The sequence below is a fragment of the Leptidea sinapis genome, chromosome 19, assembly GCF_905404315.1.
Source record: "Leptidea sinapis chromosome 19, ilLepSina1.1, whole genome shotgun sequence".
Classification (NCBI taxonomy): domain Eukaryota; kingdom Metazoa; phylum Arthropoda; class Insecta; order Lepidoptera; family Pieridae; genus Leptidea; species Leptidea sinapis.
In genome coordinates, this window is record NC_066283.1 from 6,235,538 (window position 1) to 6,251,537 (window position 16,000).

At 34.9% G+C, this 16,000-nt stretch overlaps 1 protein-coding gene across 1 annotated transcript in view; it reads left to right on the forward strand.

Moving 5' to 3' along the window:
• The first annotated feature begins 254 nt into the window (after positions 1-254).
• The window catches only part of LOC126969985 (activin receptor type-1), a 33,413-nt gene continuing 17,667 nt past the window's right edge, over positions 255-16,000 (forward strand). The window contains exons 1-7 of the mRNA XM_050815643.1: positions 255-317; positions 1,133-1,250; positions 3,923-4,111; positions 6,389-6,601; positions 10,887-10,984; positions 11,963-12,126; positions 14,953-15,138. Coding sequence (XP_050671600.1) covers positions 257-317; positions 1,133-1,250; positions 3,923-4,111; positions 6,389-6,601; positions 10,887-10,984; positions 11,963-12,126; positions 14,953-15,138 — 1,029 coding nt within the window. The 5' untranslated portion in view covers positions 255-256. The remainder of the gene's footprint in view (positions 318-1,132; positions 1,251-3,922; positions 4,112-6,388; positions 6,602-10,886; positions 10,985-11,962; positions 12,127-14,952; positions 15,139-16,000) is intronic.

Sequence of the window (16,000 nt, forward strand, 5' to 3'; positions counted from 1 at the left end):
ACTGCTACATGTTTGCTCCGAGAAAATTTAAAAAGAAATCAAATTGGTCTAATCTACATTAAGAATTTGTTTACTCATAAACCTAATAATTACTTGTAATCAGTAAGCATAATGAAAAATAATTAATAATATTCTTTTACTGTATTTTGGCTTAAGCTGATGGTCTTGTTACCAATGTTGTAAAGAAATAAAGTAAAAAATAAATAATTAAAAAATATAAATGTCAAACTCAAATACTCAATTGTCAATTTAAAGAATGGCGGACGTTGTTATTGTGGGATATTTGTTCGTATTTTTAATAATTAGTGCTGGTCATGGTAAGTTGAACTAGTTATTTAAGGCAAATAAATACTTTTTATGACACCATAGAAGCCCATTATATTATATTTTGTATTTTGGTAATTTCCAAGCATACTTTAATTCAACCCTTTGGGTACATGTTTTTATTATTGTTTTTGATCAATATCCCATGTTTTTATTTAGTATAAACTGCAATTTTGTGATTTCTTCATTTCTATTAACGTAAAAGGTATATTTACAATCAGTAAGATGTTTACATATTTTGTAAGGTAACTGACGAATTGGGTTGATATAATATTATGATGCATTGATGATGAATAAAAAATTTGATGTTACATTCAATGGGGCCAAGTAGAAACTTAAATGTATCAGTTCATACATCACTGTTAATTTAAACATTACACTAACACAAGCATGGGGTATATTTTACCCCAAACTCTGAAGTTATATTTATTAGAAAATATAGAAACACTCAACTTTGTACTTTTTTTATGACATTAAGTGACAAGACGAGCAGGATGTTATGCTTATAGTAATTGATACGCCCTGCCCATTACAATTCAGTGCCACTTATGATTCTTGCAAAACCCAAAAATTCTGAGTGGCATTACAATTGTGCTCGAGTCTCATGTGCCCAGTAATTTCACTAGCTGGAGGACCAATGAGCTAACAGGACACCTGATGTTGAGGCAAAGAATATAAATTGGTTCTAGTGTTCTGAACAAGTGAATCACTGCATCTTTTTCGCAACTGTGTTCCTTTAAAAAATGATTTAATTAAATTTTTATTGTTTATTTTATCATTACAGTATCTGTGGTTGTTTTATTTTCAGGGGGCCTCACAGGCTTGGATGGTTTGGAGGATGATGACCAATCTCCAAGCACTCATTCGGAGAATAAGATTCATGATGACCCAATATCCATTGATAAGAATATGGTACAACACCCAAGGTATATATAATGCAGTGAGCAATCTTGGTCCATTTGTCATACTTATGATTATCTTTAAAATAACAATTTAATCTATACCAAAATTCGTGGATGATGTGGGACTCAAACCCACACATCTCAGGTTCCGTCCGAGCACACTTACCATCTGAGCCAACCATCTGTGTGATGCATATATTGAAATTTTTGTGTGTCTTTTTCAACTGTCAGGTTGTAGCTCCATCTACAGGATACAGATTGATAACTTGCTCAACCCCAATACTTGCATATTAGGAAATTGACTTGAGATTTTGCTCTTTCAAATCTAAACAATTTGTTATTTTTAAGTGATATCCCTTACTTCTGGGATTAAATATACAAATTTAATTTGTACCAAAATTCATTGAAGATGTTCGCTTCTGAGTAATCACTTAAAAATAACAAACTGTTTAAAACTTTACTCCATCAAAATTATGCCATTTTTATGGAAAACGGTAACTAATCCTGCGGCATCCTGCCTGCACAACAGAAGAATCACATGAGTGTTGCCAGTCTTTTTGGAGGTACCCATGTAATCATCCTGGAAACACCAGGCAGGAAAGCATTTGAATAATGTTCATCAAATCTGATTCTTTCTTACTAACACATCCCTTATTACCAGACCTAGTATCAGAATACTCAAATCTTGTGTGCCTATTTGACCATATTCTGGGGTCCATCAATAGTGAGAGATACTACTTCAAGCAGGCTCAAATTGTATAGCTCTTTAAGGTGTTGCCAGATATCCCTATGGCCACCCTCAACTTCACCCAAATTATTAAATATGGTCAATAACAATCTGTATATTAACCTTTCCATTCCGGGAAACTGATCACATGGTATCGGATCAGCGTTCTGTCAATGCATATTATTTTATGTGTATTAATAGATTGATTATAATTATGATGATTTAAGTGAATGTATCAGAAAGGTATTGAAACAAGCAATAAGACCATGCAAAATAAACCATTCGCCGCTGAATTCCACCTTCGCATGACACCCCACAAATTAGGATATCATCCCCACCATCTCGATGTGTGGCGGTCCTCCACAGTGCGGTTTTCAAGGAGCTTTCTTCCTCGTACTACTAAGCTGTGGAATGAGCTTCCTTGTGCGGTGTTTCCGGGACGATACGACATAGGTACCTTCAAAAAAAGCGCGTAAGGTGTACGCGCTTACACCTACACCTTCCTTAAAGGCCGGCAATGCTCTTGTGATTCCTCTGGTGTTGCAAGAGAATCTGGGTGGCGGTGATCACTTAACACCAGGTGACCCGTATGCTCGTTTGACCTCCTATTCCATAAAAAAAAAAAAAAAAAAACATCTTATAAACAGAATAAGGGTCAGAACAGAACAGAACGGTGAGGAAACTTGAATATAATATGAATTTAATTTGGGTAATTTATAAGTTGCAGGTGTTTTGAGTATAGCGTTATTTAATATGGTTGGTTTCTAGCCTGGAACAACACAATATTATAAAAAATACACTCTACATTATAAATTTTTTTGGTAGTTACTAGTGGTTACTTAGCTGGAAATAAAATCTTAAGTTTAATTGCAATGTGCATAAAATGTGTTTGTTAAAATATTTAATGTACACTGGCATGGCATGCTTCCTTTTTAATTCCGGGTCAGCTAGTATATAAATAAATATAAATAATAAACCTATAAACATAATAAAAAATAAATGAATAATTATTTCTTCATATCTGGTGTGAGATTTTAATTGTTTTTGAAATACTTATGCTGCTTAGGAGGAGGAAATTTCAAAAAAGGTATGCTTTAGATTAAGAAAGTTTCATGTTATACCAACATTAATAGTTAGAAATAAACAGGACAATTTTTTAATTTGAAAATTTTGTCCTTATTAGTATAGCTAGGTGATCATTTGAACTTAGATGAACACCCACTAGTCAAATTGGGTTACCACTTATTGGGTTTAGAGTTACCGAATGGGCAACTTTAGCCCTATTATTAAGACTCATCCTATTATTTATTTATCATCCATTATGCTAAATACAAAATAATGTTTCATGTTTTTTTTTTCTGAAAATGAGGGACAAGATGAGCAGGACGTTCAGCTGATGGTAGCTGATGCGCCCTGCCCATAACAATGCAGTGCCGCTCAGGATTCTTGAAAAACACCAAAAATTCTGAATGGCACTACAAGTACAACTGCGCTCGTCACCTTGAGACATAAGATGTTAAGTCTCATTTGCCCAGTAATTTCACTAGCTACGGCTCCCTTCAGACCGAAACACAGCAATGCTTACACATTACTGCTTCACGGCAGAAATAGGCGCCGTTGTGGTACCCATAATCTAGCCGGCATCCTGTGTAAAGGAGCCTCCCACTGGTAGGCACAACACTATTTAAAAATTAGTAGTGTCGGTAGGACTTTTAAATCTCCTCATTCAGACCTGAGATCAGTATCAAGAATACCGCCAACCTCTTTTTTTTAATCAAATTGTTTTAGAATTAAATTTATTCATTTGGTCAAAAATGCTGAATGAGAATAAAAGTTTACTTTGTTGATTAAGTATTCAGGGAGGTATATTATTATGTAGTAACTGAGTCCTATGCCTTTCCAGTAATGATTGAGATTAAAAGTAATACACGAGAGAGTATTTAATAATCAATGTAATGTTTATACCCAGGTATAAGTGCCATCAATGTGAGTCACCGGAATGTGAAGACGGGGAGGATGCAGTATTAAGAACTTGTGGCTCGGCTCTCTCCTGTTTCAAGTCTACGGTGAGAGAGTCTGATGGAGAGCTCAGGCACACAAGGGGCTGTTCCACCAGGCGGGATCATTATCACTTTACATGCAGGACTAACCAGCCGGGGTATGTCATTTTAATTAATGCAAGAGAGAGCTGTTCGTGCTATATATCAGCTTGGTTATAGACAGTCTCTCAAAGAAAAATTGCTTGTAACTAATTCTAGTAGGCTTCATAAGATACATAATAGCTTTATGGGTAAATGTATACACTTCTGTAATAAAGTCCCAGCCACTGTTCAGGCATTATCTATAAAAAAAAAATGTTTTTAAAAAAAATGGCTCTGTCATAAATCCTATTACTCCACTGCTGAATATCTAAATGATCGGACAGCCTGGGACTAGATTATGATTTCTTTATAGCGATAGAAATGACTGTACAATATTGTATACTTTTATTGAAAAGAGCGCAAAAAAAGAATGCTGGGAGAGTTTCTTGCGCCGCTTCTTCACTCTCAGAGCGCCATTTGTTTCCGAAGCGGTTGTAGTATCTAGTAGTTATTAGAAATGACATCAAAAAGAATTCTAAAGGAATCAATTTTGAGAAAATAAATGCCTTTTATGCCTTTTATTAAATTAATCGGTTCTCTTAAGGGATTAATTGCATAAACAGTGACATTATGGAATTGTAATACGACAATATAAACAATTAGTTATTATTAAAGTGATATCTCCCACTTCTGGGATAACTATAAAAAATTTAACGTTTAATTAAAGGTACCCAAAATTCTCAGTACTCGAACCCATGACCTCTTGGTTTCTCTCCGAGCGCTCTTATCAATTGAGACAACCGTTAGAGTGACGCATGGTTCGTAAATCTTCGCATGTATTGTTCAAACAAATTAAATTTGTACATGACAATGTAACAGACGATCAGTTGGGGGATGTATTGAAAAAGTTTAAAATGAAGAGTACTAGAGGAAGAGCGCTTTTATAAAAGGTTGATAAGAGGCATTTATTTTCTCAAAATTGTTTCCTTTAGAATTCTTTTTGATGTCATTTCTAATAACATCTAGATACTACTACCGCTTCGGAAACAAATGGCGCTCTGACAGAGAAGAAGCAGCGTAAGAAACTCTCCCAGCATTTCTTTTTGCGCTCTTTTCAATAAAAATTTACAATATCGTACAGTCATTTCTATCGATATAAAATAATCACAATCTAGTCCCAGGCTGTCCGATCATTTAGATATTCAGCAGTGGAGTAATAGAATTTACGACACAGCCATTTTTTTTTTATAAAACATTTAAATTTATTTATAGATAATGCCTGAACAGTGGCTGGGACTTTATTATAGAAGTGTATACATTTACCCTTAAAGCTATTATGTATCTTATGAAGCCTACTAGAATTAGTTACAAGCAATCCCTTATTTCTAGTGTTATAATATGCTGGAGAAAGATGCCAGACAAGTACGTCAGGACCTTAGATTTAGAATATAGCGTATAGACTATAGACGATTAAAGCCCGTTTATACATAGTTTTTTAATATCGATATTTAGACATTGGTTTTAGTTGTGAGAGACCAGTCCTTGAAATAGGTAATGAATACCAACGCTACAAGTCACCGGGTCCCCAAAGCACATGGTTATTTTGGTATATTATATTACCAGTGGGAGGCTCCTTTGCACAGATGCCGGCTAGATTATGGGTCCCATAATGGTGCCTATTTCTGCCGTGAAGCAGTAATGTGTTAACATTACTGTGTTTCGGTCTGAAGGGCGTCGAAGCTAGTGAAATTACTGGGTAAATGAGACTTATGTCTCAAGGTGACGAGCGCAGTTGTAGTGCCGCTCAGAATTTTCGGGGTTTTTCAGGAATCCTGAGCGGCACTGAATTGTAATGGGCAGGGCGTATCAATTACCACCAGCTGAACGTCCTGCTCGTCTCGTTCATTAATATAATAAAAAAAAAATTGTAGATAGTAACTTCACTTATTGATAGTCGAATTTTTCACCTTGGACATAATAAATCTCACAAGTGAGGGATATCAATCAATAATAAAAATTTGCTTAGATATTTTTTTTAATATTTACAATTTGGACTTAGATATTTTATACATCTAGATACTTACACTATGACAGTTGTGAAAACGTCGAAAAAAATTGAGTTAACTCACTGACCTCTACTCGTCTCGTCCCTTATTTTCATAAAAAAAAAGGAAACTTAATAAAATAAAGTAAACTTAATTAGGTAATGAAAGTAATTGCCGCTAGTGTGGGTGATGGTGTGACTTGGTGTATGTGTTGTAGAGAACTTTTACCTAATAATATTAAGTAAGTTTTTAGTTTCAGTGTAGTCCAAGTGTTTCAGCCATTCAAATAGAAGACATTAATTGTTCCAGAGTTCGCAAACGTCACGCCGGTCAAGTGAACGTGACGTGCTGCCAGGGGGACCTGTGCAACGAGGGCAACTTCCCCGAGCTGTCTCCGGCGGACACCGCCATCGAGCCCCTGTCAGCAGGCGCCTGGAAGCTGTGGCTTAGTGTCCTGGCTTCCGTCGTCACCGTCACCGTCATCGCAGCCATGGCCATATTTGTACTGAGGAGGACTCACAGGTATCCTACCTATGAGGAGGCTCCTTTGCACAGGATGCCGGCTAGATTATTGCTACCACAACGGCGCCTTTTTCTGCCGTGAAGCAGTAATGTGTAGGTTTTATTGTGTTTCGTTCTGAAGGACGCTGTAGGTAGTGATATTACTGGGTAAATACGACTTACCATCTTACGTTTTTGAATTTGGATTTTTCTAGAATCCTAATTGGCACTGCGTCCTACACGTCTCGTCCCTTGTTATCATTTAAAAAAAATCTAATTTCTGTCTGTTCATAATGTTCGGAGGTCACGTATTTTCCCGTGAGTATAGTATTCGATAGTTATCTACTGTACGTGTAAAGTAATGCTGACCTTATGTCCAGGAAGCTAAGGTCGATTATGACACAAGTTTCTGTTACATAAACAACCTGTAATCTTGTTTATTCTATCTTAGGTATTTACCGCTCATTACCTTTAAACTTAGGAGATAGATACTCAAATATATCGACTCATATATAATCGACATACAAGTCTCTATTGGGGAATGTATTAGTACTAATGTACAAAAATATAACAATGAAGATTTTTCTTCAATTAATTTAAATCAAGTTATTTGACAAGGGAGGACAACTCTTGCAACATCATACAAATTAGGCTATATTCACCAAATATAAATGTTACTGCTATAGATAATCATAATATAAAGCTCATAAATATTGTTCACCAGAATATACAAGGTATCTAGTAAGGAATTAGAAATTGAACTGTTTTTGAGCTGCTGTAATATAGATATATTTTGTATTACAGAACATTGGCGTAAGAGTCATCAGCTCCAGTTTAGTTTTAGAGAACATAAAGTAGTCAGTTGGTTTTGTAGAAGTAGGGCAATACATGGAGGTTCCCTAATTATTATTAATAATAGATTAAAATGTAAAAATAGAAGAGATATTGTTAATATCTCTATAGAACAAATAATTGAGATAGCTTGTATAGAACTAGAGCAATTTATTATTGTAAGTGTATACCTTCAGTCCGACCATAGTGGGCAACTTATAAAAGTAAATACAAGATTGGACAATGTCAGACCAAAAAAGGTGACGATTATACTTACATATTTAGTATACATTATATTTTTACTCCAGTAATGGTGACAGTAAACAACAAACATTGTTTTAATGATTGGGCAACACTGGGTATCCACAAAAGTCGTAAACGCTTATATGACCTTTATTATGAGAAACATTACAATAATAGTGAAGAATTTAAAATATATGTAAAAAATACTCCAAGCTCCTTAAAGTAGTTTGTCATGAAGCGAAAACACGTTTCATTGCAGATAAAATTAAAAACAGTAATAATAAAGTAAAAGCGACTTGGAGTGTAATTAACAATGAAACTGGTAGATCGAATTGCCGTAACACCTCTATCTGTTTAAATATTAATAATCGCGTTATAAATTCGGAAATAGAAATTGCAAATGAATTTGATAAATACTTCTCCGAAATCCCGATTGTCACGACCAAAGACCTTAACTCTTCGCCAAAAGCAGCATATGATATGCTTAAATTACACGTACCAGTATCTTCCACTGATTTGAAATTTAAGTATGTTACAGGTAGCGATATAATAAAAATCTTCAAATTAATTAACCTAAAAAATACAAAAGACCTATGGGGCCATTCGACTAATATTGTAAAATACATACTTGACACTATAGCACCTGAATTAGCAATAATATTTAATGAATGCATAGATGAGGGTGTGTTCCCTGACCTCATGAAATACAGCAAAGTTATACCTTTGTTTAAATCGGGCAGTTCTTTTGACCCTGCTAATTTCAGACCTATTTCAGTGCTGCCTGTTTTTAGTAAAATTTTTGAAAAACTTTTGCTTCAACAGCTACAAATGCATTTTTGTAAATTAATGAACAAAAATCAGTTTGGTTTCACTAGGGGCTTATCAACAATTAATGCGGGTACTAGACTCATTGAGCACATCCTTAACGCCTGGGAAGAGTCACAGGATGCATTGGGCATTTTTTGTGATTTGTCAAAAGCATTTGACTGCGTCCACCATGAAACTACTCCTAAAACTAAAGCATTATGGAGTGAAAAATAGAGCCCTAAATCTGTTAAAATCAGATTTAAGCGAAAGAGTTCAGATAGTCGATGTAAATGGCAAACGGTCTTCGGGTAAACCTGTGGGAATAGGTGTTCCACAGGGTTCTATTCTCGGTCCTTTCTTGTTTCATATATATATTAACGATCTACCGTTTGTGGTAGATGATAGCCATGAGATTGTATTGTTTGCTGATGATACTTCACTTATTTTTACTTCACTTCACTTGTTCATTGTCAGTACATTTATGAAAATTTGTTACTCTTAATAGTGATTTTCATTATTATAACACTAGAAATAAGGGATCGCTTGTAACTAATTCTAGTAGGCTTCATAAGATACATAATAGCTTTAAGGGTAAATGTATACACTTCTACAATAAAGTCCCAGCCACTGTTCAGGCATTATCTATAAATAAATTTAAATGTTTTATAAAAAATGGCTCTGTCGTAAATCCTATTACCCCACTGCTGAATATCTAAATGATCGGACAGCCTGGGACTAGATTGTGATTATTTTATAGCGATAGAAATGACTGTACAATATTGTAAATTTTTATTGAAAAGAGCGCAAAAAAAAAAGAATGCTGGGAGAGTTTCTTGCGCCGCTTCTTCTCTCTCAGAACGCCATTTGTTTCCGAAGCGGTAGTAGTATCTAGTAGTTATTAGAAATGACATCAAAAAGAATTCTAAGGGAATCAATTTTGAGAAAATAAATCCCTTTTATGCCTTTTAATAAAACTTTATGTAATCTTAACACCGCTCATTACCTTTAAACTTAGGAGATAGATACTCAAAGCTTGGTAGTCTAATTTAACTTGATACTGGCAAATCTGTGGTGTGTCTTCCACAGAAGCCACAGTTGGAAGAAAAGAATAGAATAGGCTTGATAGTACCTCCTCCATTCTATGTTGGAATTGTTCATATGATGCAGTGGGGGGGCATACACTTACAATAATAAATTTCTCTAGTTCTATACAAGCTATCTCAACTAGATGTTCTATAGAGAGATTAACAATATTATCTTATATTTTTACATTTTAATTTATTATTGACTAGCTGACCCGGCAAACGTTGTTTTGCCATATAAATTGTATTGATCTTGTGCTTGCTAGTTGATAAGAGATGGCGCTAGTTGTATTCATTAGTAACAATCACATTTCTTTTATATTTTGGATAATTCACACTATAGTTTTATAAATTATAGCCTATATGTTATTCTGGTGTGTTAGCTATATTACTGTTAAGTTTCATCAAAATCTATTCGGTAGATTTTGCGTTAAAGAAGTTCAAACATACATCCAGAAATACAAACTTTCACATTTATAATATTAGTAGGATAATAATTAGGGAACCTGCATGTAATGCCGGCAACAAAACGAACTGACTACTTTATGTTCTCTAAAACTGAACTGGAGCTGATGACTCTTATGCTTTCAAGGACTAGATCCTCAATTGCTAAATGAGCTGCCCTTCATTGAGTGGCACAATTTAAATACTAAAAACATTAATTATAGAATAAAGGATTACCTATTGCAGAAATTATAGCAGCTAAGAGAATTTTTAACCTGCTAAGTCATATTTATAAGTTCTATTTATTCGTTTTTAAGTCTTTTAAAATATTTTCACTGTGTTCATTTAATTTATAGCATAAGTTGTGAGTTGTGACGTATTATTAAGTGTTATTAGCATTAGTTGTTAACCTTTGTGGTTTTTTTAGATGCTAATTTGACCTAGTTTTATATCGGTATATGTAATATAATAAATAAATAAATAAAAAAATACTTAATATTACCTTTTAAAAATAACGTTTAAAATTATCAATTCCTGCAACGTGTACGGCGAACGAACTGCCGATTACCTAATACCTCGCTTGCTAAATGAGCTGCCCTTCATTGAGCGGCAAAATTTAAATACTAAAAACTTTAATTATAGAATAAAGGAATACCTATTGCATAAATTATAGAAGCTAAGAGAATTTGAACCTGCTAAGTCATATTTATAAGTTGTATTAATTCGTTTTTAAGTCTTTTAAAATATTTTCACTGTGTTCATTTAATTTATAGCATAAGTTGTGAGTTGTGACGTATTATTAAGTGTTATTAGCATTAGTTGTTAACCTTTGTGGTTTTTTTAGATGCAAATTGAAATGATAAATAAAAAAAAAATATAACGGTAGATCTTGTTTGCAGGTTACGGGTGTCGCAAGCAGCTCAGAAGCTGGGAATGGATCCCAACTACTTCACCAACAATGTCTACAACTCACCACTCACAAGCGCCTTCTATGAAGGTAATAATGTTAACTAATCCGTGCTCACCGTAACAGCGTAACTATATCAGTGTACACCAGTGAGAGGCTTTGCACGGATTCCGCTTGGCATGGTTCTTATTTCTGCCGTGAAAAAGTAATGTTTAAGCATTAGTGTCTTTCGGTTTGAAGGGTGCCGTAGCTAGTGAAATTACTGGGCAATTGAGACTTAACGTCGTATATATCTGTTACTTTCATAAAAAAAAAACTATCAATCTCAAATTTTTTCGACGATTTCACAGTAATGTAATTCCAGAAAAACGTCAATCAATCATGTCGAAATTAAGTTATGAACTTATGAACACAAAACTGGTCACGTGATTCATATTAACGGCTGACAAATAATGGCAGTTTTACTGTCACTCTTTAAATGATATCATGACTTAGTAGTCCAACCCACATGTATGGAATACACTAATATTTATTAAACTTTAAACACGAATTCCTTAAAATCTGATGTTTTGTGGCTTGGAACGTTTTCAGGAACTATTTTTTTAATGAAAATACGGGATAAGACGAGTAGGACGTTCAGCTGATAGGAATTGTTACGCCCTGCCCATTACAATGCAGTGTCGCTCAGGATTCTTGAAAAACCCCCAAATGTCCTGAATGGCACTAAATCTACACTCGTCACCTTGAGACATAACATGTTAAGTCTCATTTGCCCAGTATATTCTCTAGCTATGGCGCCCTTCAGAGCGAAACACATTACTGCTTCACAGGCAGAAATAGGCGCCGTTGTGGTACCCATAATATAGCCGGCATCTACTAAAACTACGTACAAATTATCTAACCCCCTTATTCATAATAGTCTGCTAAATTAAAGCGTTGCTAATTCTCACTCTGTCTTCTTCTATTGACCTAAGTCATAATGAGAAAAAACACTCCTTAGCGGCTGTTTAAAGTTAGCGGACCATTAAGAATAAGGGGGTGAGTGTTTATGGTATGGTACTGTGTCAGGTGTGGAAGGGTCGCAGAATGCGGTGCGAGCGGTGCCAGCCGGAGACTCCACCTTACGGGAGTACCTGGACACGTCCGTCAGCTCGGGATCGGGCTCCGGGCTGCCGCTCATGGTGCAGCGAACCCTCGCTAAGCAAGTCACGCTCATCGAGAGGATCGGAAAGGTAACGCGGCTTGGAGCCAGGGAATGGTCTTGGTCCTCCACAGTGCGGTTTTCAAGGACCTTTCTTCCACGTACTACAAAGCTGTGGAATGAGCTTCCATGTGCGGTGTTTCCGGGACGATACGACATGGGTACCTTCAAAAAAAGCGCGTACACCTTCCTTAAAGGCCGGCAACCCTCTTCTGATTCCTCTGGTGTTGAAAGAGAATGTGGGCGGCGGTGATCACTTAACACCAGGTGACCCGTACGCTCGTTTGTCCTCCTATTCCATAAAAAAAGGTAACTATTCACTAAACAAAAACCGTTTGGTGTCGTGGGACACTGGATAGGAACGAAGTTTCTTATTATAAAAATATTAATTTTAAGTTCTATTCGAGGTATAAAGAAAATAATTATTCGGGTGTACATTTTTTTTAGGATTTTTTTATTGAAAAAAATATGAAATTTACAATAATTTATAAAAAAATATGAAAACATTTTAAATAATAGAAAATGAATTGAATACAGTGATACAGTGACAGAATTGGTGATTGATAATTGTATAAAGTCACCAAATACTATACAAGTAAACAAATAAAAATTTATTTAAAACATTTCACATATAAGCAACACTTGTTTTTCCACAAAAACAACAAATACAACCACTTGTATGTGTATAATTCATCTACGTTTTTTTTTTATATATAAAATGTATTATTTTATTTGTTATGACGTTATTCATGTTGCATTAATTAGATACGAAGCGCTTCGACGTACATGAAGAGGGTTGACAAACTTCAAGTCTTACGTTCCGGACGTTTTTTGCCGATTAGCGTTCCCCTCCGCATCGCCCCATAAGGAATTTCGGGACGATGTATGCAGGATATACTCCCGACGCAAATAGTGATGAACATAACGTAAATACTTCAAACATAAATAAACTCGCAAATACAGTAGAACCTCTATAAGACGAACATCAAGGGAGACGTCAAAAAACTCGAGTTTTCGACTTATAGGAGAACTAGCCGTTCCGAAATAAATTAAATTTTATTCATCTTATTACAAATACAATAAAAAAATAGGTAGCCATAAACCATCTAGGATAAATTTCGCATTGAATAGTGGTAGTTTCATGTCGATACGATCTGTGGTTTAGGCGTGATTGAGCCTCAAACAAAGATCATTTCATTATATATAAATAATACTAGCTGACCCAGCAAACGTTGTATTGCCGATATTAAAATCGCGATACAAAAGTAACTGTTGATCATAGATGGGTGAAAATTTTAAGTTGTATGTATTTTTTAATGCTGACTCATAATCAAACAAATTTAAAAAATGTGTAAAAAAAAATAAAAAATAAAAAAATTCGTGTGGACCACCCTTAAGATTTATACCCAATATGCACTCAAAATTTCATGAGAATCGGTCAAGCCGTTTCGGAGGAGTTCAAAGTTTAACACCATAACACAAGAATTTTATATATTAGATATATTATTATAAATAGAGAGATATATATCTCGAGAAAGACAGAGATAGGGAGAGAAAACGTGATCTGGAAAGGTCTAGAAACCTCGGGTTAAATTACATATTAATGAAAATGTTACTTTTAACTCAAAAACGAGTTTAAAAAACAGTTACAATTATTTTATTAAAAAGGCTCAAAAGTTGCTAAGAACATCTTGTGACTCAAACAATGACGTTCTATATACATATCAGGACATATCATTCGCAGTCTAAACAGCAAAAGTGTGCTTAAAGACAATATAAGCACACTTTTCTCCATAGTCGAGTGTCAACTGTGACTGTCCGAACTATACCTGAAGTGAATGAATGTTATACATTGCTGCTTAAAGACCACGATCATTTTAAACAACTGGAGTAAATGCGGCAATGTATAGATGTGGCAGTCGAAGCTATGGTGTAATGGTAGTGGGCATGTTCCATATTTCGGCCTTGTTTTTATATATACATGATTATTTATTTATAATCGCTTATAAAATGCTCACAGAATACCTTTATTTATTTATGGTGTATGTGGATGATGCAGCTACAGTACTCAATAACTTTTAGTTTAATTTACATTTACTTTTTTGGCTTACTAGTGTAAGACTTTGACTATTTGACGTTTGAGTGTGTTTGTTGCATCATTTTACATATTATATTGTAATTGAAATGATTTGTAAATCGATGTAAATGTAAATCTTGATATAAAAGAGTGGCAATGAGTTTCTTGCTACTTCTTCTCATTAGCTCAACCCTTTACGAAGTAGCGGTAGATTCAATAAGATTTTTTTTTTTACTCAGGTCATTTCCGTGACCTACGTGAATAAACTGATTTTGATTTGATTTGATTGACGTGATTTGTCTATAATTATATTGTATAAAACGTCATTGAACTCAACAGAAAATTGCTAACTTAACTAGTATTCCGTGCACAAAGCAGTAACAATGTGTTTGAAATACATAATAGCTTCAAGGGTAATTGTATACACTTTTGTAATAAAGTCCCAGCCACAGTTCAGGAATTATCTATAAATAAATTTAAATGTTTCATTAAAAAATGGCTCTATCGTAAATCCTACTACTCCACTGCTGAATATCTAAGTGGTCCAACAGCCTGGGACTAGATTATGATTATTTTATAGCAATAATATTTCATTAAAAAAGCGCAAAAAAATAAAGAATGCTGGGCTGAGTTTCTTGCGCAGCTTCTTCTCTCTCAGAGCGCTATTTGTTTCCGTAGCGGTAGCAGTGTCTAGTATGTTAGAAATTACATCAAAAAGAATTCTATAGGAATCAATTTTGAGAAAATTAATGCCTTTTATGATGATTGGTGAATCCTCAGGGTCGATACGGTGAGGTGTGGCGCGGCTCGTGGTACGCCGACAGCGTCGCCGTCAAAATCTTCTTCTCCCGGGACGAGGACAGTTGGCGGCGGGAGACGGAGATCTACAGCACGGTGCTACTGCGACACGACAATATCCTTGCCTACGTGGGCAGCGACATGACCAGCCGGAACAGCTGCACCCAGGTCAGTATCTCCAACTCTAATAGGGAGACTCTAGAGTGAGTCTCTTGCTACTTCTTCTCATTAGCTTTAGGAAGTGGCAGTAGATTCAATAAGAAAAAAAATTTTTTTTTGACATTCATAAGTGTCATTTCCCACATGAATAAAGTGATTTTGATTTGATTTGAATAGAGGCAGGCGGTGCAAAAGAAGTTTACTTACCGACATTCATACCTCTTTTGAAAACTATTAAATAATTGATTGCTATAAAAACAATTGTGGCCTAAATTTGACTTTATTTGCTATCTGAGATAAACATTAAATAAAAATGTATTTATTTCTACTACTTTCACAATTTTACACAAAATTACTTAAAATTAAATTAGATATTGAATTAAATATTAATTATTACTACCTAAGTTAACTATAATAGATAAATTAAGTAATAGGTGCCTCTACGGCTAAGGATTCCCCTATACTTTCCAATACGCTCTATCTGTGACTCTTCTCATCCAGACTGGTGCAACTCTTTGAGTAAAAATATCACTCCATCTCCTCTTTTGTCTTCCTCTTTGTCTAGAGCCTTCCCATGGTATCCATTCCGTAACTCTTTTCGTCCATCTTGAATCGTCTAATCTACATGAATGATGTAGGTCATCCAGATGAACATAAATATTAGGCAAATGGGCCGAAGATCAAAACCTTTTTGTTCAAATAACACCTCGTACTATAACCCAATTATAAGAATGTGTGGCTCGTATAATACAAATACAGAATACAGAATGTTTATTTTCTTTAGCAAGTATGTACATAAATTAATATTCATGATTCGAGCCTTCTTTTAAGCACTATAGCGCCTGTGTTAGAAGACTCCGCTCTGCCATAG